Raw genomic sequence first — 27886 nt, forward strand, 5'->3', positions numbered from 1 at the left:
TCAGAAAGGTAAATACTTTCAATAGATTTTTCCATTCCATGGATTGTAGACTTATTGTAATTGCTTTTGTTCATTTTCTAGGTGAAGATGACAATATAAAGACATCAGGTAGTAGCGAGAGTGGTGGAGAGTCCCTGCATAGATGTCTGACATGCTTGGGAGATCTCACTCGTTACATGTTGGATTTACCTTCTTCACCACCTCATTCACTGTCTGTACGCTATTATCTTCAGGTTAGTACTATTCACAGATTGGTTTTGTTCAGTTTGCTAGTATCAAGTTGAGAAGGCTTTCCCCTGAATTAAACATTGTTAAAGTATGGTGTTTAATATGGAAAACCAGGATGTAATTTTAAACTTATGTGACTCATCAGATATTATTTACCTTAGGCTCTCCATTACCAACCAGACAGTGGATTAACACAGTAATTTAGCAACTGTATACTCAACAAATGATCAACCTCTGCTTGCAGTTGCACATTATCTTCGAGCGTGAGTATTGCATAAGAAATTTCTTTAAGGTGGCATATTGCAATACACTCCCTGAACACCTGAATTAGCCCTGGTCACTTACCAGCCCCAAACTATAGCCCCACATATTACTAATTCGTCTCATTGGAACTAGTTTTTCCCTCAGGTTAGATTGTTAAAATAAAAATTTAGTGATTCCGATTGTTTTTCACTCTTTTCATAGGTATTACGAACCTTACTTTATTAATCTTTTGTCGGTGTGAAAACAACAGTGAATGAGCTTTTTTATGCTATTAGTTTCTTTTACCACGGCTGCGTTTGAATTCATACACTCTCTCTCTCTCTCTCTCTCTCTCTCTCTCTCTCTCTCTCTCTCTCTCTCTCTCTCTCTCTCTCTCTCTCTCTCTCTCTACTTTCCTGATTTCATATTCTCTATTCATCTTGATTTCCACCCCCTCCTAACACTTGATTCATTGTGTAACAGAGTTTTTTTTTTTCTTCCTGTTACACCTTTCAAACACTTTTCTGTCAATTTCCTTTCAGTACTGAATGACCTCATAGGTCCCAATACTTGGCCTTTGGCCTAAATTCTATTTTTTTTAAACAACAATCTCGCTGTTTGACTGCACGCTGGTGCCTACGCCAGCTGCGCGAGATATATGGAAGACTTATTTGCGATATAGGAAGACTTATTTGCAATGTAGTGCCGATTTTAATTACTAAACCCCATCGTAAAAATCGAATTAATGCAAGTCAATTACTGTAGCTTCAATACGGACTGTATTCACAATCACGTCTTGTATAATTTTCCTGATTTTCTAATGTTTGTCAGATTATTGTGGGGAACAGAGTCGGTCTAGTTTTCTCTCTTGCCCAGTTTTTCTGTTAAAACTTATAATGTCTTTACACAATCTTCTTTATCTGGTCATTCTTCGGATGTCACTTCGGAGGTCTTCTCGCTCATCTGTTTTCTTTGCCAATAACACAGCAGAGCAAGAGTTTTCATCATTTCATCCTGAAATTTGGGGGGGGATTTCAACCTCTCTCTCTCTCTCTCTCTCTCTCTCTCTCTCTCTCTCTCTCTCTCTCTCTCTCTTCTCTCTCTCTCTCTCGTCTCTCTCTCTCTCTCTCTCCGCCATCATTGTCTGTATCGATACCGGTTGTGTCATCACCCACTCCTCTCATAGGGTAGTTAGTAATCTTCCTTCTTCGTTCCCATTTATATACCTTAGGTGTGTGAGACGTAACATGCTTACCGCAGTAATTGCTGGGGGGCTACAGCTGTTGGCAGTTCGTCTGCTTCATAGCACTTTTTGGTGCCCTCGGCCCCCTTCTTAGTGTAGCTGGTAATTTCCTTCGCGGCTCCCATTGGTTCCACAGTTCGTAACCATCATTAAAGCACTATGTACACACAGTTGGTTCTCCACCTGCAAAATGTCGGCGCTAGGTGCTCCGGTGGTTACTCGTAGTGACTTCTCTCTCTCCTTCTGCTTATTTTTCTTAACTTTTTCCTGCTGCTTTTCTGTTCTATCGTAAGGGGTTTGACCTTGATTCCGTTTCTACTGGGAGTACTTTCTTCCCTCACTTGCTCCAGACTCTAGTCCAGGTTTAGTATTGGTAACGACGGTTACGTTGTTTGGATCGCTTTTGCGACCTCTTCGCTCTTAGAGGGTGTTGCTCGCCTATTGTAGTTGGCCAGGTCTCGTGTCGGTCACTGGCGAGTGCTGAGTTTCGCAGTCAAGTGAGACTGGTTCAAGGTTAGGTCATCGTCTTGGTTGGTACACATTGGGCGCAACGGTGTGGTAGTGACTCGCAGGGGTGGGCGTTCATCGCCAAGGTATATTCGGCTCAGGTGTAACGTTATCGTCACTGGGTAGTGAGGGTATGCGCAGTCGAGTGAGACTAACTCTTACAGGTCTTGCGGAACTGGTGACATTTGGCTCTTGTGAGGGGGTGGACAGTGGTCAGACAGGGGTTACGGTCATCATGTCTGGGGGAGTGCGGGGTTTTGTTGGGTTCTTGGGTGCTGCTCTTGTGGGGGTTTGGCCTTTCTCCTTTTTTTTTCCTGTTCCGGTCTGGCCAGACAGGTCTGACAGAGGATAGATACCTTTGAAGAGAGACTCGTTTGCTAGTTGTGGGTTTTTTGTTTCTCCGGCGAGGAAGCGAGTATAACCGGATTGTGGACTTTGTCCATTCTCTCTTTCCGCATTCCAGGCTCCGGAGGAATCTCACAGTTAATTCAAGTAATGTTTGATAAGTTGTATTCAACCAAACCAGCAGTCTCTCAAACATCAAGCAGGCTGATCTGGTTTCGGTGAGTTGGGTAGTTTTTGGGGAAGGAATTAGGCTAGCATCACTTTATTAGGTAGCGGGTAACTCCTCTGCCGGAGTTAGACTTCCAGTTTACGAGTCAGTGGAGGCTTTTCTCTATTGGGTTCCTTCATTGGTTCATGTGGTAGGGGTTATGGATCATGAGGCTCGTATTTGGAAGACACCTTTCACAGCCAGGGGGAGGCCGCATGGGTTTTTTCCCTCTGTGAGGATGTGGTGAGAGTTTATGGGTGTTTCTCAGAGCCTGGACTGTTGGATAACCTCTTCACTTTGGTTTCGAGGGGTTTGCATACCAGACTAACATTTCGGATGGTTGTACTATGTTCTTGTCAAGGAGATGAGGGACTTCTTGTTAAAACATTGCCTCAGCTCTATCCGTACATTCATAAGAATGGGTTCTTGGTCAATCCGAGGGCGCAAAGTATCGCGAGGGCTACCCTTGGCTTCCGAGGAATGTTTCGGTGTCCGGGGCGATCGTGTAGGGTGGTTATTTGAGTCGGTGTGGTTTTTAACCAACATCGTACCTTAGGGAATTTCAGTTACTTCAGTGAGGTTACTTGCACGGGTCCTGTCGTTGCGATAACTCAATTATACTTGGCTTGGTAGAGTTAATGTGTTAGAAGTTTAGGTAGGCAGTGATAGTCTAAGTGAACTCTAGTGTTTCTGTTGGTCAAGCTTAGACTGTATTGTTCCTTTAGGCCCTTGAGGTTAGGCAGAGATCCGATGGTCATGTTGGAATAACTACAACTTCTTCAGACATGTCATTTACATTAGTGAGCAGTAGAGAACTGAAGGTCCTGCGCACTCAACTTCTCCTCCATACATGAGAGGCTAGATAGCCACATGGGAGGTTCACCATTTCCCCTCCATACATGAGAGGTATAGAATACCACATGGGAGGTTCTTCAGACTCAGGCGGTACCTTGGACTTGACACCGACGGTATGGTATTTCCTCTGCAGCATCCTCTCTACTGGAGCTGGACAACCAGGTGAGGAGATTTGTTTTTATCCTCCATGAATTAGAAGTACCTGAGACTCAACACTAATGTTGCCAGTACTTTCTTTTGCAAAACATCCTCACCTCCGAGTTAGATTACTAGGTGAGGATACATGCTTTTATACATGGTAGGTTGTTTGAGTTACCTGCGTATGTTTGTTGGACAGGTCGGGCTGAATGAGATTGATCCCACCTCCGAGTAAATGTTGTTAATCGGGCTAAATCAGGTGTTCAGGGAGTGTATTGCAATATGAAGTTTTCATAATAAAACTAATTTTGTAATACGTACTTACCTGAACACCTGAATGATTCCACCCTCCCTCCCCACACTTCAATTTGATAGTGAATGATTCAATTGAAAAGAGAGGCCTCTGGTGGCCGGTTTTATTTGCGGCAGCGTTGCCACGGTAACACAGGTAACTCATTTGACTAGATTTTACCTGCAGCGTTTGTAACACTGACAGTTAAAATTACCCACTTAGTGGGTAAATATGTGGGGATATAGTTCGGGCTGGCCAGTGACCAGGGCTAATTCAGGTGTTCAGGTAAGTATTACAATATTAGTTTTAGTATTATGAAAACTTCATATTTGTTTTATTTATTTCGCTAGAGTAATGTAGGGAATGTATTAGAAGTTTCAGAATGTTTTTTTACTTCCAAATACTATCTTGAGCGAGTTTAAGAAAATAAGCTTGCATTTTAAGCAAGATAAAGAGTCAGGATGCTCAAAATATTGGGAAAGCTACTTAAGCTAAGTTGATAAAAACTGTTTATGAAAATGAGATATTTACAAATTCATTATAATTCATGGCAAGCCTGTTGTTCACTGTCCACCTGCAACAATTCCCTCCTGTGCAGAATCCTATCAGGAAGAGTAAAGGGATGGGAGATCACTGAAGATTATGATGGGTCATTTATAACTATCTGGTGAGAATGAAATATATTTTGGATTTAGTTTTTTTATTCTGATAACAACCAAAATGATTTATCTGGAGTTCACCAAAAAGCTCTCTTTTTCAGACTAACTTGTGAAAAAACTTTTGAAGGAGCTGAAGGTAACCTGAAGAGACTATTAGATAAGAGTCGTGCCATATATGAGAGCGGAACAGAAATAAGAGAAGTTGATAGTACACCCACTTACCACCACAAAATGTTCTTACACACTGTGTTAACACTTGTTTCACATCTGATAAACAATCGCAACTCTGAAGAGGTAGCAAGAGTAAGTTTTAAAAATATTTATTGTGGCAGATTTTTTTCTGTGTGCAAGTACTTTGTCTGTCCAGAGGATTTTATTTTCTTTGGTATGGAAACATATGCAGAAGAATATTTTTTGAGATTTCTTGAGTCCATATAAAATTTTACAATAATGAAAAATTCCTTGATTCAAGACAAAATATATTAATTACATAAATGTATTTTTTCCAGTTGTGTCAAGATGTGCTTGTTCAGCTAGGAAAAGTGTTAGAAGCCGATGATGATGCTGACAATGAGGTATCTGAGACTTCCCCCACACCGGGTTCTCCACCTAATGGGCATCTCCAAACTGCAACATTGAATGGTCAAGATTTGCCTGAAGAGACCCCAGAGAAGAAAGTGATCCCTTTCAGCCTAACCCCTGAAGCAATGGTGGCTGTGTGTGCAGTGTTGTGTATTTGTACCCAAAGGCTCAAGAAACAAGGTAAACAGTTCTATGCAGGGTTCTTAAGCTGAAATAGTAAAGTCTGTCATCTTGTTCATAAATTACTCAAGTCTTCATAGAAAATGAAAATTCATATTTGCAATGTCTGTGTAGTAGATAGAATGATTTGTTTCAAAATGAGAGGAAAGTGGAGTAAATAATCTAAGGCAAACAGCTTCTAGTGTCTCCAATCTTTTTATTGTTTTTCAGGTTTATCCCATACAAGCATGGCACAAGCTCTTCTAGTATCTGTGTTATTGACATTAATTACTCACGTAACAAGTCGACTAGAACAACGCATTTCCCTTGTTGACCCTTCTTTCCTAACTAGACTGCTGCCAGAACAAGAGAAGGTTAGTAATGTTTGTCATGCCAAATACATTAAATGTCCTTTCTAGGGGAATATTTTCTGCTTTAGCAAACACCAGTGAAATGTTTCATGTATTTACAATAAATAAAAAATAAAAAAACTTAGCAAACCGTCCTTAATAGCTGCATTTGTGTAGTGTACTATTCTCATTTTAAACTTAAAAGCTTCTGCAATCACTTGAAAGCTTTTTTTTTGTTTTTTACACCAGATATTCTTTATAGCTCCATACCCACTGTCTGCTCATAGTTATGAAGATTATGAAAAACCATAAAGATAAGTGATGCACTAGCCAAGTGCATTATATAGTAACATTTGTTCACGTATATAGTAGTCTGTATTTATTGGCACCAAAAGTTTTTTCAGGTATCAAACCTTCTGCCTGCGGATAGCCATAAAATAAGCTAAAAGTACAGTACATAAATTAACACAGTGCAACAGTTTTTGCATGCAGTTTTCAGTTAGCATTCTCAAATCACTAGAAAGCCTGTAATTGCTAGATTTTTCAATTCCAATAACCTCTGACTTAAGACCCATAGGGTTTGCTAAAACAAAAAATTAGATAAAATAAACTTGAGTACTGTATTTTGATGGTATGTAAAACCTTTTTTTTCTCTCTCTCTCCTTTAGTTACTGTTTTTTTAAATGGTGTTTATGGTCCATCTGTGACATAATGAGAGCAGAAGTATACACATTTGATTTCATAACTTATATGGCATTGTGACATCAGGTGTGGATTTCAAGTCCTTGCACCAACTCGACTTACTGTTTTGTAACTATTTGCTTTAATGGCTGAGTTACCAATGTTGTATCTTATATATTATGTACTTATCGTCGGTATTCCTGTCATAAATCTTATCCATAAGTACTTTATTTTCTTTGAAGGTGGAAGAAACTGAAGATAAGAATTGTGATTCCAAGGATATGAAGGATGGAAAAGGAATGGCTGATTCATTAGTAGACAGTAATAGTGGCAAGAAAAAGATGAAAAATAAACGTAACAACAGCTTGCAAACTGCGCAGGAGACGCAGATCGAGTGGTGAAGGCCTCAGCATAAGCGATGGTTAGTGGAACTTGACATTTGGTGGTGTTTGTTGTTATTTCAGTCTTCTTATCAAGTGATGTTAGTGCTGCCTCAGTGTTTCATTGATCGAGTTTTCTCTCTCTTAGGCTGGCCACACACGTGCAGTTTCAACTGAAAGTTATAACTGAACATTTGTAACTGTCAGTTAAGACTGCACGTGTATGGCCTGCATTATAACTGCACAACTGTGCAGTTATAACGCCAGCCACACACGTGCAGTCTTAACTGACAGTTACAAATGTTCAGTTACAACTGTCAGTTGAAACTGCACATGTGGCCGGCCTTAGAAAGTTTACAGAATTTTCCTCAAACAACCTTTTGACAGGTTAGTTTTTAGTCCATAGAAGAATGGTGTGTTGCATTTGTGTATTTATTACTTAGGTTGGTTTTTTGTAATTTCATAAAACATACAATAATGTCGGTTTTTACTTTATAAATTTAATTTTCTTTTCTCACATGCAGAAGATGAAAGTGACTCGGAAGGTTCAGAAAATGATGATAAAGGAGACAAAGATGATGATGAAATGATTTCTAGTGATGAAGAGGAGGAAGAGGAGGAGTTAGACTTTTCTCAGCTGTGTTGTTCAGAAGATGACGATGATGATGACACAGATGAGGTGAGAAACCTGGTCAGATGTAGTTTAGTAAATATATTTTTTAGGTGGAAGCAGTTACAAAATTGACAAAAACCACTAACTCATTTGATTGGCAGTATGTATATTGTAGTCAGTTATACTCTTTTCTTATTCAGTAAAATTTCTTAATTTGAACACAGGCATTGCCAAAGCTAACCATCTAATAGAATTAGTATCAGTGTCTAAGGTCAAGTTATTTTCTTTATACACTACAATTTTCAGTGAAATTTTGAAGATCCTTCATTTTTTCTTTCTTGAGATGACTGAGAATACTATATCTATATAGGTTGTAGTGCTAGTTTTTTTCATTATTTCCAAATTTGTTGGTGAGAACCTTCACTTCAGCACTGTACTTCATTGGATATACATATTTACAGGATGTGAAAATTGAATCTGATCAGTGGGAAGGTCTCACTGCTGGGGAACACCTTCAGCTTATTGGTCAAGAAGGAATGTTGGCAGCGGTGTTTGTTGCTTGTGATTGGTTGAAACGTGAAGATGAAGTGATTCATTTGCCATGCACAAAACTGGCAGATTCAATGTGGACAGCTACTGCCAAACTTCTAAACCTCTTAAGAGTTGATTTAGATCACCTAAGGAATTGTAAGCACACTTTGTAGCCTGTTAATGTTGAGTAATTTTAGTACACTGTATTTTAAATTTTTTCCTCTTCTTGCGCTTGAAATATGTTGCATGGAACGGTAGATGAAACTGAAGACGATTAACCATGCCATGCCTAATAGTTTTTTTTTTTTCCCCAGTTGGGAACTAATCCTCAGGGTTAGTTTTTGAATTAAAATGTAATGCTGTATTGGCATAAAATCCATGATACAGGACACTGGAAAAAGAAAAAAAATTAAGTGATCCCCACCTAAATGGCACCTCTGTCTGCTCCTCTAATGTAAAACCTTAAGCTAGAAGGTATATGTAAGTAATGTTTGATTAATAGTAGTATTGATTGGTTATATTTCAGATTCACAGGGTGTTCGTGAAGAAGTGATTGATATAGTTCAACATTCAGTTGAAGGAAAGACCAAGTGTCCAGATACTATGGTGGAGTGCATGGAAAGTACACCATTACCAGAAGATCTCCTACTACATACACTGATTCCTACTTACCATGCCAGCACACACATGTCTCTAAATTTGAAGTCTTCAGAATTGGTAAGAATATCTTTCTCTCTCATTTATATCGTAAAAAAAAACATGTGGAAGGGATGTGGTGCCAGCCAATGAGCAAATTCACCATTCAGCCAGACACTCCCAGAGTCATTCAGCTCCCAGCCTAAAATTTCTGTAAGCCCATTTACAGGTATAAATATGGCATAAGTGTACCCCTGGACTTCATTTGCCTTATGACGAATGGTAGAGAGTAGTACTACCAAAACATCAAGGATTAAATAAACTATGGATAACACTATGATTTACCTACTGCTACAAAAAACTCATCCGAGAGATTGAGAAACGGCAATACAGACTCAACAGCATCCAAACAACCATTCTATTTAATGAAATAATAATAATAATTACAGTGTGTTGCAGTATATGAAGTAACATCTTTATATATTTCAAAAACCTTTGTCATATCCCCATATAATAAAGTTAATAATGTTAACTCATTGGTCTGGTTAAATTGTATGCTACCCTCCCATCTTGTCAAACTTGGTTCACACAATTTTTTTTTTTCTCCCCGGATTTCCAGCTTTTGCTAGATTATTATCATAATGTTAAGACCTCAGGTTTGTTAGTTATGAAAAATACAAATTTATTAAAAATTGTCAAGTGTGTAAGTTCTTTCCTTTCTCTTTTGTCTTCTGGACTTTTAAACCAAATTCCTCTCTGGTCCAGGTCATTATCCATGTCCTTCTTTGCTTTCCAGGCTGCCTTCCTGGTCTGCATCCTGCCCCTTCCATATTTCTACTTCTCTGATTAACTTCACTTTCCCTGTCACATTTTGTCATCAGTGTTATCTGTTATTTGATGATTATTTTTTTATTACCAATAAGATTGAACTAAAGATTGTTAGATATTGAAAGAAGTAAATTTGTATTTAATTTTTTAAGCTAACATGTTAAATCTATCTCCTTGTTAACTGTACTGTGTATATGCAGTGCTGTTATTTATAGTCAGTTACCATATGCTGTGGACCAGCCCAAGGGGGCCTTTATTAGACTCAGGGGTCTGGATAAACTAATGCTTTATTTTTTAATTATTTTTTATCTTGTATTATTTTCTTGGATTATCCATCATTATCAGGTACTCCTCCGAGTAGAAAGGCTCTGCAAGTTAGGGAAAGAGATGAGTGCTCGATCAGACACTCCTTTGTGGTGTGATGATGCTGGTGTATATAGGTTTTCCATGGAAGGAGTTGATAATGAAAAAATCAAGAACAAAGAAAATGATCAGGTAAGAATTAGGTTTATCCATTTCTGGAAGAACACAGTTCTTATTTAAACAAGGTATGTAATTCTCAAAATTTTAAGCTCCAACCATTAACTTTGGTTCAGAATAGAAGTTACTAAGTGCTTGAGTTTATGGAATATTTTCTTGGTAAACTGTATTGGAATTTTTTTTTTTTTTATTGTAAACACAAGACAGTAGCTGGTGTTGATTAATAATATTGCTACTCATATGATTGTTCTCTCTCTCTCTCTCTCTCTCTCTCTCTCTCTCTCTCTCTCTCTCTCTCTCTCTCTCTCTCTCTCTCTCTCTCTAGGAAGGAACAAGTCGTGAATCCTCAGCTTCACCAACAGAAGAAGAGTTACTGTCTGTTCCTCCAGCAAAGAAAGAATCTAGACGTTTGGCTGGTATGCAGTCTCTTACTGCTCAATGGTTGCAGCATGAGGTGCGGAACTTGGAAGAACGTACAGCCCGCAGAGCTACTCTTGGGTTGTATCTGGTACCAGATGCTACAGTTCTCATAAACCACCTGACTGCTATTAAGATGTTGCTCTCAAAACCTACCCATATGATTATCATTCCTCAAACAGGTATTACTTAGCCTTTTTTTAAATATGAAAATACATTATTTTTAAAATATGAACAATTGTGAAAATGAGTGTTTCTTGAAAGGTGTATTTTATATTGGTTTCAATAAATCCATTGGAAAGTGTATGTAAAATTTTGACGAGTATAAAACTAAAATTTATGTAGTAAATACCATTATTTTTCCTCAGTCATTGACCTGTTGGATCAGCAAAAAAGGGAAAGCCTTGGTGCTCGAGATGCCATTCGTTGGCTGGAGATAAAATTTCGCCATGGGTCAAGATTTATAAGATCTCAACGCCCTCACGAACGTACTCACTTACCACTTATCAAATATCCTAAACGTAAAGATAAGGAGGCATGGTAAGTGTATTGGTTTCACTTGAAGGCTTCTTATGACATGAAGTCACGAACCCAATATGTTTTTTGTAGTAGTAGTAGTAGTGATGATTTTGATACAAAAACTTACACATTGTGTATAGTTTTTTTTTTTTTTTTTTTTTTTTTTTTCTTCTTCTTCTTCTTCTTCCTTCTAGTGATGACTTTGATACAAAATACTATTAGTAGTGATGATTTTGATACAAAAACTTACACATTGTGTATAGGTATGAAAAGAATATTGTGTATAGTTATGAAAAGAATAAAGAGCATGTACATAGTAGTGAGGTAACAAAAATACAACAATACACAGTCACACTAGATGCAATAACTTTTCTCTATCAACTTTGCACAGCATTCTAGTCTCAATTATTATTTCTAAATAAGGTTATTAAGAAATATTTTAAAAGTCCACATGGCCTGGGAATCTCCAACAAACATGAGTTTGTTAACCAAAATCTTAATGAGAAAATTGTCTCTAAAGGACAGTCACAAGAATTTAACAAAGATAGTCATTACTAATGTATAGAATGTATTAAGGGGAGTGCCAATACCATAAGGCCCCATTATAAAGTAAATGCATGTTTCTACCTTATGACTAATGATATTTGTTTCAGATTTTTACCACTTATTCTGCAGCTAATAATAAAAATTCTGCAGCTGATAATGAAAATTCTCTTGTCAAGTAATTGTAGAAATTCACCTGCCTTTTTTTCTCTGCCCCCTCAAACATTTTGAACTTTATAAAAATAATGTGCAACAGAAAATGTTTCCCCAAAAAATGAATTTTGCTGACAACAAAATCAATATAGTATATATCATACTACACTTAAAAAGTTTCATTGAATTTGGTTCAGTCTTCTTGGAGAAATAAGCATTTAGTGTTGAAAAAGTTAATAAAAAAATGGGCAAACTAAAACCGGCGTTAAACAGATAGACAGAGAAAACATAGAAAGATAACTGGCAGGTCACACGACGCCAAGGGCATTCTGGGTAATACATGCCCCCGTGACCTGGTATAGATGCCAATAGTCCCTGGATCGCACAAGTTTAATTTTAATTCTTCCGGTTTCCAGCTTGGCACTAGTAAATCCTAATGTTAAGACCTCAGGTTTGTTAGTTATGAAAATACAAATCAGTTATAAATTTGTCATATTGTACATAAATGACTTCATCATATAAGGAAATATGCCCTGAAAATTACAGTACTATAAAATGAATAGAACTGTGCTCTCTCGATTTCCATGTCTAAAATTTCCATTAATGTTGGAGTATCGACACCATAAGGCCCCATTATAAAGTAAAAGACTCTACCTAATGATCAAGATTATTTCTCTGTAATTTTTACCACTTATGCTACAAATAATACTATAACACGTCGTCTTTCAGGTTTCTTGCTGATTGAAGCTTTTTTGGGGGGAGGGGGTGGGGCACTTTTTCAGGAAACTGGAAAAAAAAGCAATATTTTTGGACTTAAAAATGAGAATCAGCACGAGAAGAGTCTACTTACAGCTCAGAGGTCTGAAAAACTAAGCCTATTAATAATAGTAATAATACAATAATAATGAAAAATGATCAGTAATGTCTGGTTCCTGAAGCCGGTTATCCTTACATCATCATAAGCTTTTTTTTCTCAACGATGCTAATGCTAGAGGAACAGGGATATTTTAATGAGAAAAACAATCATTTTTTTTAAATAAATTTTTGTCATTAAAATTGACCATGAACCAATCTAAACATTTCTTTTAGTAATAATGTTTAAAGAAAGATATATATTTATTTACATGTAAGACAGTTCAAAATAGTGTATATCTCAAATTTTATTTAATCTAGGATCATTCATAAACACTTTAGGTATATTTTTCACATTGTCGTTCAATTTCTTAGAAGCAATGAACAAAATTGTCCATGAACCAATCTAAACTTTCCTTTTAGCAATAATGTTCTATATATTGTTTGTTTATGCATAAAACAGTCCAGAACAGTGAATAACTTGCTTGAATTTGTTGAATTATTCATACAAATATTTTTTTTTTTGCCAAGTCTTTTGCAATTTGTGGGTCCTAGTGTTATACAAGTGGTGAACAAAATTGTAAATAAACCAATGCAAATTGTTTTTCTTTAGCATTATCACTGCAGGATATGTTTATTTTAGACAAAAAAAAGTTGAAAACTGTTAATAAATAAAATTCAATAATTTCTTGAAATTCAGTGGTTGACACACTCCCTAAAAGCAACACTGTTCATTATCATGGTAAATATGAAATGGATAATCAGAAAGTCATTATCTAAAGACAAAACTTTCCTAAGTACTTAGAGAAATTCACATAAAGTGAACATCCCCGTTTATTTTTTCTTGCTTATTCAGACTAGGTACCATGTACTGCACTTGTGCAGCTATAGCATTCATTTGTAAATACCGCCCCCTACAATCCCTTCCACATTGTCAAGAATTTTTCATGAATGCAGCACCTGCTGTCGCCTCCACATTATGATGGACCTTTTAAAGTTTTATCATGTAATGCATGAGTATCCACTATATTCAATTTACAGATAGTAGTTACACAGACTTGACCACCCCACTACTTTCCAATGTCAGAGTAACAGAATACAGGATAGCATTGCCTACAACTACCACTTAGCTTGAACCAAATTGCAAACATCAAATGCAATGTTAACTTTACCTTATCATACATAGCCACATTAAATGACTAAAAGTAACAGAATAATTATTTACCAAAAGTTTCACCTACATATCAAAGTCCACTTAGAGAATGTAATTACATCAAGTCACTTAATCTACAGAACTGTGAGCAGATCACTCGGAGAATCATGACTGTTGGTGTTTTAAGAGGAAGGCCTGGAAATCCTAGAGTATCAAAATTACAATCTCATCTTTTGTCATACATTTTACAGTTATTTATGAACTCTGCCAAATATGGCCACATTTGATTTAAGTATGTTTTTTATATCAAGATCGCTTTACAAAGATCTTGTTCAGTTATGTATCATGTGGTTCTTATAGTTCCAAATCAGTTGATTTGAATATTATGAAATTTTTGTTTAAAAAATGATAGATTGAAATAACGGTACAGTTGCCACAACTTTAGATTCATTTTTGGTATATAACCAAATGGGATGGTAGATATTGAGTCTTCTATCCTGTATAGTGTAGGTTTGTAGAATCTGTGAACACTTAAAGAGGGTGCATTTTTAGACAGTATCAAGTTGTTAAAAGTATTTATTTACTCCACGAAATTTTGATCTTTTGGCCATTAAAAGTAGGTATTTTTGATGGATGAGGAAGGAATTATATACTATTACATGCATCTTTGTAGCATATAGTAGTCCCACGTGAATTTTACTCTCAAAACTGACAGGGTATGAGAGGTTGTAGCAGGGAAAATTTCGCTTTCTTCAAGTCTGCTAACCCACTACCTGGTCCTAACCTCAGCTTACATATATTCATAATTTCCTGGACTTTTTATGCATCTTGAGTTATTTAGTATATTTTCTTGCTTTTTAGTATACTTGAATTTTTCTTCTTTCCATAATATATTTCTATATTCATTAAATGTAATTTCAGAAAATTCTACATTATGTAAAATATCTTGATACAGGGAATGGTATCAAATTTTAGAATGTTGCCATTACTTAAGTGCTCAAGTACAACAGAATTCAAATGTCAAGTCTGCAACCGTTACCCTCCTGACAGGAGAAAGCCAGACTCCAACCACTAACTTCTCCCATTCAGGTCTTGCTAATGCTGCTGGTAAGTTCATACTTTTTTATATTAAATGTACGCTAAAAGTTTTGCAAAGTAACACTGTTAACACACAGCAAAAGTCACCTTTTCTATATTTAATGACCAAAATTCTTTTGTTAATTTGTATACAGTTTATTTGGAGGTATGCAATATAGTAACTTTAAATAAAAATTTGAGTAAGCTGTGCAAGAAAACTACCACCATTTTTACGCTACCTATTCAGTACATAGAGTCTATTTAGATTAAATTGTACTGTATTATTTCTAGGTGCAGTTTTAGAAAACATTGAGGAGTTTATGCGTAAGTGGCAAAATTCTACGAAAGGGCATAGTTGAAGTTTACAGTTGAAATGAAAGGTAAGTTCATTGAATTATCTGTTTATCCACACTGTAGTACAGTCAACATCATCATTTCTGTAGATAAAGAGAAAATACAAGGAAAAGGAAAATGAAACTCCTAAAAGGATTAAGAATTCTCAAAGTCATGGATTTTACACTCCTGGTGCTTTATCACTTCAAGGTCTCCTAAAAATAGGAATATGGACTTTCTCTAGTCTTGGTTCTTCCAATCTTTTGATGATGTTTTACCTTTCTTGTACAGTGTTCTCCATGATTTCCCTTTCAGAGGGATTTTCAAGCCTCCTCATTGTTTGCCCCCTTATCTCAGGATTTATGCCTCCTACTTGCAGAGCTGCTCTCTCTCTCTCTCTCTCTCTCTCTCTCTCTCTCTCTCTCTCTCTCTCTCTCTTTCTCTCTCTCTCTCTCTCTCTCCCCCTCTCTCTCTCTCTCCCCCTCTCTCCCCCCTTAATTTGCTTTGGAATTCATGTGATCAGTGCGATCTCATTGTTTTAATGTTCATTTGACACACACTTGCTGTGATCATTGTTGTTGGATTTTTGTTTTCAACAAGCGAATGTGAAGGATTATATTTAGTAAACTGCAGATACTCGAAAATTTACAGTGTCCATTAATGAACTGTTATTTTTGGGCCTTTAAAACTTGATATATCTAAAGTTGTTGTTTAGATGAGTAATTGTTATAAGATGAGTGACATTACGTGGTTATTCTCAACATGAGTATTGGGAAAATTTACATCATGTACAACTAGCTTTTCAAAGCATATCTGTAATTGCTGGAAAGTACAGTACTATATGCATATATTTTCTAGTTAATAGTTTAGTTTTTTTTACCCCACGAGCATTTAAAAATTAATGCAATATTTTTTTGCTTTCAAGAAAGTAATCATTTACTAAGTACCCAAATATTAAAGGGTATGGAAATTAATTTTTAAAATAAAAAATCTGAAGGCAAGATGAACAGATTACACTGTAGTAGTTAAGTTTTCGAATATTTTGGTTTAAATTTATCTTGCCCTTTAACCCTCTTACGCCGAATGGAGGTATTAAACGTCGAGTCAAAATGTCTCCCGTATGCCGAATGGACGTATCATACGTCGACTCAAAAAAGTTTTTTTTTAAATTCGCGGAAAAATACTTATAGGCCTAGCAGCCGAAAACTTTGAATCACGCGCCTTGGGGGATGCTGGGAGTTCATGGATCAAGGCGTTGTTTTGTTTACAATCGCTACGCAGGCGCGCAAGCGCGAATTTCTTCTTATCGCACTAAAAAGTATCAGTTACACATCTTGGAAATTATTTCGTCACTTTGACATAATTTTTGCACCATTTTAAATAAATCATCCTTTACATGAAGTATTATATATGAAAATGTGCGCAATTTCATTGTAAAATACAACAAAAAAATACTCATGATTGTAGCTTTTATCAGTTTTGAAATATTTTCATATAAATAACAGTGTGCAAAAATTTCAACCTTCGGTCAACTTTGACTCTACCGAAATGGTCAAGAAACGCAATTGTAAGCTAAAACACTTACATTATAGTAATATTCAATCATTTGCCTTCATTTTGCAACAATTTGGACGTCTCTAGCACAATATTTCGATTTATGGTGAATTTATGAAAAAACTTTTTCCTTACGTTCGCAGCGGTAACTCTTCCGATAAATTTTTCGTGCGATTGTCCTAATGTTTGCACCATTTTAAATTTGCCATTACATAAAGTTTTATATTGGAAATGTGCGCAATTTCATGCACAATACAACTAAAAACAATCCATGGTTGTAGCTTTTATCAGTTTTGAAATATTTCATATAAATAACGTTTAGTGCAAAAAATTTCAACTTTCGGTCAACTTTGACTCTACCGAAATGGCCGAAAAACGCAATTGTTAAGCTTAAAACTCTTATATTCTAGTAATATTCAATCCTTTACCTTCATTTTGCAACGAATTGGAAGTCTCTAGCACAATATTTCGATTTATGGTGAATTTAGGGGGGGGGGGGGGGGGGGGGATTTTTTTCCTTACGTGCCGCGCGGTAACTTTTCCGAAAAAATCTGAATTTTTTTTTGTGCGATTGTCGAAATGTTTGCACCATTTAAAATTAGCTGTTACATAAAGTTTTAGATATGAAAATGTGTGCAATTTCATGTAGAATACAACTAAAAATGATTGAAGGTTGTAGCTTTTCTTTTTTTTTTTAAATATTTGCATATAAATCACGATAAATAGAAAAAAAACCACGTTCAGTCAAATTTGACTCTACCGAAATAGTTGAAAAACGATATTGTAAGCTAAAACTCTTATGGCCTAGTAATATTCAGTCATTTATCTTCATTTTGAAACAAATTTGAAGTCTCTAGAACAATATTGTGATTTATGGTGAATTTTTGAAAAGTATATTTACTTCCCTCCACGTGCCGATTCGCGGCCGCAAGTCTCCGAAATGCGTACATCGCATTATCCTAATATTTGCTCCTTTTCATATTAGCTGTTTTATAGTTTCATATATCAAAATGTGCGTAAATTCATGAAAAGCAATTACAATAAAAAACATAATTGAAGGTTGTAGTTTTTACCCATCTTCGAAATATGTGCATATAAAAAAATATATATATAAACATTTCGACATTCGGTCAACTTTAACTCGTCCGAAATGGTCGAAATCTGCAATTCTAATCTAAAACTCTTACAGTATCGTAATATTCAATCATTTGTCTTCCTTTTGAAACAAATTGGAAGTCTCTAGAACAATATTTAGATTTACGGTGAATTTTTGAAAAAAACATTTTTTTACGTCCATGCGTTACAAATTCATACATCATTTTGTGATAACATTTTTCCGGTGTTGCTTTTATTGTTTTACAATGTATTATATATCAAAATGATTGCAATTTAGTGTACAATACAACGAAAAAAAAAGTAACTCATTAGCTTTGACCGTTTTTTGCACAGCGTGATTTGAATACAATTATGTATGAATTTTGGTTTTGGGCGCTACCAGATATCGCATTATTTACATGATAATATTATTTTTCATATCTGATAGTTGCATATTAAACTTCAGGCAATGACAAAAAAAGGAGCCCAAAATGAACTCTTAATCTTTAAAACTAAGCGCGCTGTGATTTTTTGAAAAAATTATTTTTTCCGCTTCCGCGCTCACTCCAAACTGGGCCCGGCATACGGGAGAGGTTTTGATTTTTAGGGCTTCGGCGTAAGAGGGTTAATAAAGATGAGACTTATGTATGAATGTTAGGTTTTTCTTAGAATGAGGTGGGTTTAAGTTATCATGAGTTAGACTGGCTACCCCATATCAGTTTGACTTGCTTTATTATTTATTTATGAAGAATTAAGTTTTGTTCCGATACGTAATACAAACCATCGGTCCTTTAACAATAGGAAGTAGCTAGCGGCAGCTGGAACGGTCGTAAGCTTCGAACAAGGGGAGAACGGTAGTTAACTGCTTGTCCGATCGTCGCGCGCCGCGCGACTGGGAGGTAAACAAATCACTTTTGCTTTCGGCCGTGTGTGGGAAGGACGTGTTCGCCATTGCTCTGCCCGCTTGTCGTTTGCTTCATCTTTGAGTATTTGTTTTCTCTTTCTGTATATCAGGAGTGATTGTAAGTACTTTTTTCTCTATTCAATTGATTTGCAATGAGTGAATTAGAGGAGTTTGAGATTTCACCGCGCCCTCCAGTCGCCCGTAGAGTGTGTCCCGGGCTGGAGGGACGTAAATGTGGGGGGTTCAGGTCTTTTGTTGAGGTGGACCCCCACGAGGTTTGTTCTCGTTGTCGAGGGCGAGAGTGCTCCCGCAACGAGCCATGTATGGTTTGTATGAATTGGTCCGAGGCGCAGTGGGTGCTGTACGAGGGCAGGAAGAGACTTAGGCCGGCCAAGAAGTCATCGGAAAGTCCAGTGACTCTTTGGTGACGGACACTTCGTCCTCTTTCCTGCCTCCCGGCCAGCCCCCACGGTTTGCGCCTTCCCCTGCGGGGGGGGTAGCGGAGTCCTTTTCCTCTCTCGATCCGTCGAGTGTGGAGGAGGGCGCCCGCTACCCGGACGTACAGCTGTATTCGGGGTCTTCTGTCTGCTCTGGGGGGGGTATTTCGCCCCCCAGGCGCGGGGAAGCCCCTCCTATTAACCCGACTGTTGCTTCCGCAGGTGTGCCAGCAGCGAAGGACGACTTGGGACAGGTTGTGGGAGAGTCGCTGGGACTGCAGGGAGTGCCAGCACATCCAGGGTTGCTACAGCGGTTGGCGGGGTCGGCGTGTCACTCATCGGTGCGGTGACCACCACGACGACCACATTAAACTACCCCTGCGTATGAGATGCCACCACATCTTGTATATACGCCTCATATAATGTCGGTGACACCCACGGTGGCAGTACAAAAACCAATTGCCGCCGTTCCAAAGAGGACGATGCCACCACCACCTGGATTTTTTCCTTTGCCGACCCCGGACTTCCGCTGCCCCAAGAGTACCCCCCTGGACCTGCCGCCAGTGCCACGGATGACGGTGACTGTCGACAGGACGCCTGGCTCTCCCGTAGTACCTGCCGTGCCTGCCGTACCTGTGGCCGCTCCAGCGACTCTTTCCGTTTCAGGTACACATTACTTTTCAGATGTTCCTGCTGTTCCTGCTGTTCCCGGACCTGTTCCTGCCGTTCCCGCTGCTGGTGTTGCTGTAACAGTCTCAGGTCCTTCCGGACAGGTGCAGTCGGGCCCTGTTGCTTCGGCAACTGCCCCGGCTCCCTCCTGGATGGAAGACTGACGTGTTCCTGCGGAGCCTGGCGAAGAAGAAGAAGGAAAGGAAGAAGGTGTCGTCATCGTCTTCATCGTCTTCTTCGTCGTCTGCAGCCTCTCCTTCCCCTTCGACTTCTAAGGCCAAACAGCCGAAGAAGAAGAAGGTTGCCTCCTCCCCCCCTAAGAAGACTCCTTCGGGATCTTCTAAGGGCCCGGCTCGCTCAGGCGAGCTGGGGAGCTCTTCTGCTGGTCCTCCTGTTCTCGGTTTTTTGTGTGCGGGGCCCGTCGCTTCTTCTGCAAAGAAGAAGTCGACGGGGACCAGAGGTGCATCAGCCTCGGCTGGTGCGTCCTCACCTGGTGCTAGTGGTTCTGCCGCTAAACCAGGTTCCGTCTCGGCTGCTTCTCGTTCGCGAGAAGCACCGAGTGGACGCTCTTCTAAAGAGGACCGTCCAGCCAAAGTTTCGACGACCGAGCTGCTCGCCGTCAAGACAGCGGCACGGAGCAGAAGACTGGCGAGAGTCGTGCACACGACTCTCGCCAGGCCAGTGGACGCTCTCGCAGCGACCAACCGGCTGCTCGGGCTGACGTGACGGTCACTGACCGGCCACGGGTTGAGGCGAGGAAGGAGTCCCCACGGCCGCCGGTACCAGCCACGGCTGGTACCAGCGGTTTGACGCGCCGAGAGGACGCTGGCCGGTCTCGACGCGAAAGGGAGCCTAGCAGGTCACCCGTCCGCCGCTCCCGATGGGAGGCCGGGCGGAGACGGTGACCAGCGGCAGCTCGCATGACGCTAGAGAGCGGTCTCGACGTTTCTCAGCGAGCCAATCGCCCCAGGCGAGCGGCGACGCTAGGCCTACTGCTAGACCGTCACCGCGGGTTGACGATCGGCAGCAGCCCTCTACGCACGCTGGTCCTGCCAGCGAGCGTGGGGGAGCGTCAGGTCTGCCTCTCCTATACCTTCAACCTCCTCGGGCTATACCGGGAGGAGCGAGGTACCAAGGAGCGATCACGAGGGGTGCGCCGCTCGTGACTCGGCTATGACGCCGTACGGCTCAGGCACGGTCTTAGGACCGACCAGGACGTACGCGCAAGTAGTTGGAGGCGACCGTCAGGGGTCTGTCGCTGTTCCTCCTTCTGAAGGAGGAGTATCGAGGGATATGCTCTTGTTGGAGGGACTGGACGGTCCTACTCCACAACAAGCGCTGTGACGCCCGAGATACAGAGGAACTTCGCGGAAGTCATTAAGCTGATGCGTCTGCATAATGGCCCTCGCGGAAGGATCGCCGCTACCACCATCGGAGCCCACGTCCCGGCTCGAGTCATTTTGGGGTCCCAAGAGGGAGCCCAAAATGATGATGGGGTTGCCACGATCAGAGCTTGCGGACTCAGTCCTGGATCAGGTGGAGAATCTCGTCTCAGGACGGGAGGACTCGCTAAAATCCGGACGGTCCTCTAAGCTGCTTCCTCCTCCTCTACAGCGGCAGAGGCGTTTCTACGTGCCATCAGAAGACCCGATACTGCCGAAACAGGTTAACCCGGAGTTAGCGAGGCTGACTCCAGGTGTGTCCCTGCAGCAGCTCCTGTCGGAGAACCTATGGTTCTCGCAGCAGGAGGCACTTGCCCTGGAATCTACGCTATGGCAGCATTCCAGGCAGTTTCCTGGTTGGATTTGTGGGCCCTCACAATATCCAAGGTAGCGGCCGGCTCCGGGAGTTCTGCTCGAAGACGACGCTTCTTTTAGGAGACTGTGCCAGTCTGGAGGAAGAGCAATCTCTTACCTCGCCCATCAGACTGCTAACCTGTGGGCCAACTTGGTTCTTCGGCGTAGGGTGACGCAGTCCTTACCCGATGACCAAGGGGGCTGGGCGTGAGGCGGCACTCGGGCTAAGAAATGGACCTCTTAGGAGTTCCCCAGCTCTTTTCTTTCCTGGAGAGATGGTGGACGCTGCGGTGGAAACGGCGGCGCACTGACGAGAGTGACCGCTTAGTCCACCAGGCAGTCTCGAAGGTTTCTGGGCAACCTCGAGTAACTGCGGCCAAACCAAAGAGCTTGGCTAGCGCTTCCACGGCGGCGGGAAGACGGTTGTTTGCACCGTCCAAGCCCCGTGTGAAGACTCCAGTTGTTTCGACTTCTGCGAGAGGAGGCCGCAACCAGCCCTCCTCCCAGCCCTCCTTCCCCCGAGGAGGTGTTGGGAAGAAGTCGAAACGAGGAGGGAAACGCTAGGGACGGCGTTCCCCCTCACCTGCTGCCGGAAGTGGGGGGGTGCCTGGCGAGCCATTGGGCGAACTTGGCAGCGCTACGGCGCCGAGAACTGGATAGTAGACGTCCTTCGGGAGGGATATCTACTACCCTTCGAGTCTCGGCCCCCCCTCATCTCCAAACCGGTCCATCTACAGACCTATGTCCGGGGATCAGCAAAGGACAACGCTCTTCGACAGGAGATCAAGACCATGCTGGCGAAACGAGCTGTAGAAATCGTGGAGGACCAGTCACCAGGCTTTTACAGCCGCCTCTTCCTAGTGGAGAAGGATCGGGGGGGTGGCTGGCGCCCGGTATAGACCTCTCTCCCTGAACCGCTTCGTTCGCACGACGCGGTTCACGATGGAGTCGGCCAACGCTCAGTGCTCGACTCGATCAGGGGGAACGATTTCATGCTTTCGGTGGACCTGAAGGACGCGTATTTTCAAATACCCATCCATCAGTCCTCCAGAAAGTACCTCCGCTTCATCTTCGACGGGACGGTGTGACCAATTCAGGGCACTTTGTTTCGGTCTCTCAACCGCCCCACAGGTGTTCACGCGATGTTTCACTCTGGGTGTCGGCTTGGGCCCATTCGAACGGGATACGTCCTTCTGAGGTATCTCGACGATTGGCTGGTCCTGGCGAGCTCCCGCTCGCAGTTGCTACACAGAGATCGACTCCTCAAGTTTTGGTCGCGATCTGGGGATCGTGATAAACTACGAGAGTCCGATCTCGAACCCAAGCAGAAGATGAAGTACCTGGGTATGCTGATAGATACGGTAGCAGGGCAAGTCTTTTTCCTTTCCCGCAGACTTGCGCATCAGCAAATTCAGGGAGGCAGCCGGCCGGTTCCTGTCGCGGCAGGAAACAGGCAGCACAGCAATGGCAAGTCGTGATCGGCCATCTGTCGTCACTCGAGAAGTTAGTCCCTCACGGGCGTCTTCACCTGCGGTCTTCTCCAGTGGAGGCTTAAGGGAGAGTTGGTCTCAGGCCAAGGATCCTCCTTACTTTCCCGTGGCTATCACGGACAAGGTGAGGCAGGACCTAGCCTGGGTGGCTCGACGACAAGAACCTCTTAAGAGGAGTGCCCATACGCACTCCCCCGGCCCCGGAGATGCTTCTGTTCTCAGACGCATCGACCGAGGGATGGGGCGCACACCTGGAGGAGTTGCTGACTGCAGGTGTGTGGGACCATCACGAGAAGCACCTTCACATCAATGTCCTGGAACTCAAGGCGGCGTTCAACGCTCTCCAAGAGTTCGGGACCGCTTGGTGGGACACTCAGTGGTGTTGATGTGCGACACCACAGTAGTGGCATATGTCAACAAGCAGGGGGGGCTAGTGTCTCTTCCGCTCCATCAGTTGACGGTTGCAGGTGCACGAGTGGGTCACGGCTCACTCGATAGAGCTGTCAGCACGCTACATTCCAGGCAAGAGGAATGTAGTAGCGGACAAGCTCAGCCGTCGGGATCAGGTGATAGGGACCGAATGGTCTCTACACCAAGATGTGGCGGAAAGGCTCTTCAACCTGTGGGGCGACCGGTCGTAGACCTGTTCGCCACCCGGCACAACAGGAAGATCCAGGTGTTCTTCTCGGCCGTGCCGGACCCATGGGCAGCTGCAGAGGACGCTCTTCAACACCCCTGGGACAACCTCTTCGCTTACGCCTTTCCTCCCTTCTGTCTGATTCGGAAAAGTGATCAGTCGAGCGCTGGTCACTCCCAATCTCAGAATGATCCTGGTGGCTCCCAAACGGCCTCAAGCCGTTTGGTATCCGGACCTGCTGGCTCTTCTTGCAGACGCACCGAGAGAGCTACCCAACTGGCACAACCTTCTAGCCCAGCCACACGTAGAACGGTACCACGCGCAGTCCAGTCCCTTCAACTTCACGGCTGGCTGTTATCCACCATCTCTTTGCGAACGAGAGGCTTTTTCGTAGCGCAGCAACAGAGATGGGCTGGACACGTCAGACAGTCCTCTGCAGCTGTGTACCAGGGGAAGTGGGCCGTCTTCTGTGGGTTGGGTCGTAGACAGGGTTTGTCTCCTCTAGAGCCACTCTTCAGCAGGTAGCGATTTCCTCGTGTTTCTTCGCGAGAGAAGCTCCTCTCAGTACCCACAGTTAAGGGATATAGAGCCGCTCTGGCTCTCGTCCTAAAACTGAGGGGACTGGACATCACGAATTCGTTCGAGATATCCTTGCTAATGAGGAGCTTCGAAAGGTCTTGCCCACCCAGGGAACTCAGGCCCCCTGCGTGGGACGTGAATCTCGTCCTTAGGAGTCTGACTCGAACACCGTTCGAGCCACTCCGAGAGTCGTCAGACAGGGTGGATCTGACCCCTCAGCCCTCTTCTTTGCTGGCCCTGGCATCGGCGAAGATAGTAGGGGAACTACATGGCCTTTCTTATGATGTTAAACATACCAGAGGCTGGGGATCTGTGAACGCTCGATTTCGTCCCGAACTTCGTAGCTAAGACTCAGATATCCGTCGATCCCTGACGACAGGTTCGAGTCTTTCACGATCCCCTCCCTGCTGGACTTTACAGATAACGATGCGGATGAGATGCGCTGCCTGTCGAGGGCGCTACGGCGCTATCTGAAGAGAACTCGACATCTCAGGCCTGAGTGTCGACGCTCTTCGTTAGCACTGGGGTCACCAAGAAAGAAGTCTCCAAGAACACGCTTTCTTTCTGGCTACGTGAGGTGATCAGGAGAGCGTACAAGAAGCTGATGGTAGCGACGACACCCGTACGCTCCGTCCGAGAGCCCACGAAGTCAGAGGTATCGGACCCCTCCGTGGCGCAGGTCCTGAAGGCAGGTGTCTGGGCCAACCAGACCACCTTCACGTCCTTCTACCTTCGGGATATTGCCCACAAGTCCTTGGATACTTTTTCCTTGGGACCTGTGGTGGCTGCTCAACACGTTGTGTAAGCTTACCCAGCACCCGAGCAGGCAGAACAGCATCGATTCCTGGTATGACTGGAGAATGAATGCGTGAATGAGAGAGTGACTGGCTTCTCTTCACCATCTTTTTCTACCTCTACCTGTGGGCAGAGGGATACGGTCGTTACCTTGCTGGAAAGGAGTCCGATGCAGGTAAGCTATTCAACAGAGCTCCATCCTATCTCTTTAACTAGAGATAGGAGTAAATATCCACCACTTTCTCCAACAAGGGGAGAAAGTGGATGCCAACATGAGACAAACCCATTACTTTACATTTTGCTCATGTAAAGGAAAAAGTTTTTCTTACAACATGCTGGTACGAAGAGATACGCTTGCCTCTCTCTTAGTACTCGGCCCAGAGGTCTGACCATTGATCCTGCGGTGCACACCCCGATCAATCGGACAGAGGCTTGGATCCCTCCCTCGCTCTTACGACCAGGGAGGCATTCCAGGGATGGACGAACACCAGTCTGTTCATCAAAAGACTCAGATTCCACCCACCAAGAAGTGAGTCTTCCTATTGTTAAAGGACCGATGGTTTGTATTACGTATCGGAAACAAATGACAATTTGTCGAAAATTGCATTTTTCCTAACTATTACAACCTGAGGTCCTTTAACATAAAGTCCCTCCTCATGCCACCCCCCAAACCCTCAACTCTGCGTATTTTGCATGGGCCAAAGCAAAAGTGATTTGTTTACCTCCCGATCGGACAAGCAGTTAACTACCGTTCTCCCCTTGTTCGAAGCTTACGACCGTTCCAGCTGCCGCTAGCTACTTCCTATTGTTAAAGGACCTCAGGTTTGTATAGTTAGGAAAAATGCAATTTTCGACAAATTGTCATTTTAATAGTTTGCGAGTATATTTATACGGGATACCCCTATGTATAGGAAGGCGTCCCATTGGATGTTATAACCTGTGATGTTATACGCAAGTATCTGTTGTCTACTTCCCATTCTCGTCCGAGGTGACATCGATTGCAGAGAGTTTCTAAGTTTCATTAGTATCTTCTTTGAGTATAGAGGTGAAGACTTCAAACTCATAGTTGTCAAACTTAACATATATTTGTGAAACTACATCTCTTGAGTAGAGGAAGAAGTGGTTCAGAGAACTTGTCTCGATGAGTGGAAGTAGAGATCTAAGTTACAAAGCATTTACAAAAGATTGTAAAGCAAAGCTTAGCTCAGCATACATAACATACAGACAGATGAACATGTGACTAGGAAGTCACAAGGTTTTGTCTGTGGGTTAAAGGTCACCATGTCTCAGGCAAAGGCACTGTGACCTGTTTTCAAGACAATGCTTTTGATTACCACAGGCAAATGCAAACCATGGACGTCACAGATACAACGCAGCAGTGACCCTTGGGTCATGGGCTTATTTACATATATGGAACATATATGTATGTTAAACTGTAATCATTACATATTTTATGCCATAAAAGTTGTGTAATACTTGCTAAATCAGTTTATTTATGCCCTAAAAGGTGTGTAATACTTGCTAAATCAGTATTATTAATTTTGCATATTTTATATAAAACTAAAATATAAATTGTTCACCCCCCTCTACCTCTAGTGCTTTGTGTATTACTGAAACTCATGTTTTTTTTTTTTTTTTTTTTTGCTAAAATGTAGTCTGCTGTTTCATATGATAAAAAATCAGGCTTCATTATCTGTTTTTACTATTTTCATATTTTGAAAAGCTTTTAAAATTGACTTCAATCCTTGTGTTTCAGGACGACTCCTAATTCAGTCACCCCCTGAATGTTCCACATCAATATAAAAAAAAAAAGCCCTGGGCGCACTTCATTGGCTTATGCGTCTACCAGCGCCTCCTGTTCAGTCGTTTCAAGTGTATGAATTGACAGTGTGCATGACAGGAAACCACACACTATCTACAGCTCAGTGGCAGTGAAGATGGAGAACTATCTTACTGGTCATGAAGGGACTGGACAAGCCAGCAGTCATGGATTGTGTGGTATAGCCTAGTCCTCAACTAGAGCTGTGAATGTGTGTGTATTGGAAGGGAAAGATGGGGCTTTCTCCACCCCCAAAAGGATCTTTAACATCAAAAAATAAAAAAATAATTTATTTTTTATCTTGAATCTTGAAACATTTTTGTTTTTCTCTACAATAATTCAAATATCTGACATGTAAACTCATGTTTACACAACATTTTTGGACTAAGATTTAAGATATAGGTAGGACTTTATGCTCTAGCAGACTTTATCATAACCTGTTTTTGTTTTTGTTATCTTCATACTAGCGGTGGTAGCTTTTGAAATTAAACTCATAAGAGCCACAGGTGGACAGTATGATCCAAGTTTCTATTCACTGGGAACATTGACATAACTCCACAATATTCCAAAGTAAGTTCAATTTGGAAATGTTTGATTATGGTTTAATTTACTTCAAATTCTCCTTAAAATTATTTAAATTTTTATGTTCTGCATAACTAAAACAGGGGTCATCATAAAGATTTTTCAGCAAAATTTAACTTTGTAAACTATTTTACCAGGAGTACATAATAAAGCAAGCATGTGTGCATCTAATGTGTTCATTTATTGCCTTAGTAGTATAGCTCATTGGACATTACTATCTCAACCACTGCTTCCGGGGTGCTCTACACTGGCACACATAAACAATACAATGTTTAGTGATTTTACTAAGCAAATATGGTTGTCCCAAAGTACTATAATATCCTTAACTCACTTGTAAGTTCATGAAATGTAATTGATATATATGTTAAAACTTTCAATTGCCTATGCAGCATACTCTACTACACACAAATACCAAGTCTGAAGACTAAACCTGTCTTTTGGAGCCAATGCTAACAATGAATAGTAAATAGATGGTATACTTGTCAAGATGACTGAATATACTCCACTCCTTTTTCCATCATAAA

At 41.4% G+C, this 27886-nt stretch overlaps 1 protein-coding gene and 1 pseudogene across 1 annotated transcript; one reads left to right on the top strand and one right to left on the bottom strand.

Annotated features, from left to right (window-relative positions):
- The window catches only part of LOC135217587 (nonsense-mediated mRNA decay factor SMG5-like), a 159977-nt pseudogene that overhangs the window by 97946 nt on the left and 34145 nt on the right, over positions 1-27886 (bottom strand).
- On the top strand, positions 82-27528 carry LOC135217391 (nonsense-mediated mRNA decay factor SMG5-like; the record flags this gene model as incomplete). Its single annotated transcript, XM_064253233.1, is given in 17 exon segments — positions 82-233; positions 390-418; positions 420-491; positions 4820-5021; positions 5228-5480; positions 5691-5833; positions 6733-6857; positions 6859-6911; positions 7395-7549; positions 7945-8170; positions 8541-8731; positions 9824-9973; positions 10284-10557; positions 10744-10915; positions 14551-14702; positions 14964-15052; positions 26718-27528. Coding segments are annotated over 16 exon segments (2417 nt in total), but the record flags the coding sequence as incomplete, so codon positions are not given.

Source organism: Macrobrachium nipponense, chromosome 7 (assembly GCF_015104395.2).
Source record: "Macrobrachium nipponense isolate FS-2020 chromosome 7, ASM1510439v2, whole genome shotgun sequence".
In the NCBI taxonomy this organism is placed as follows: domain Eukaryota; kingdom Metazoa; phylum Arthropoda; class Malacostraca; order Decapoda; family Palaemonidae; genus Macrobrachium; species Macrobrachium nipponense.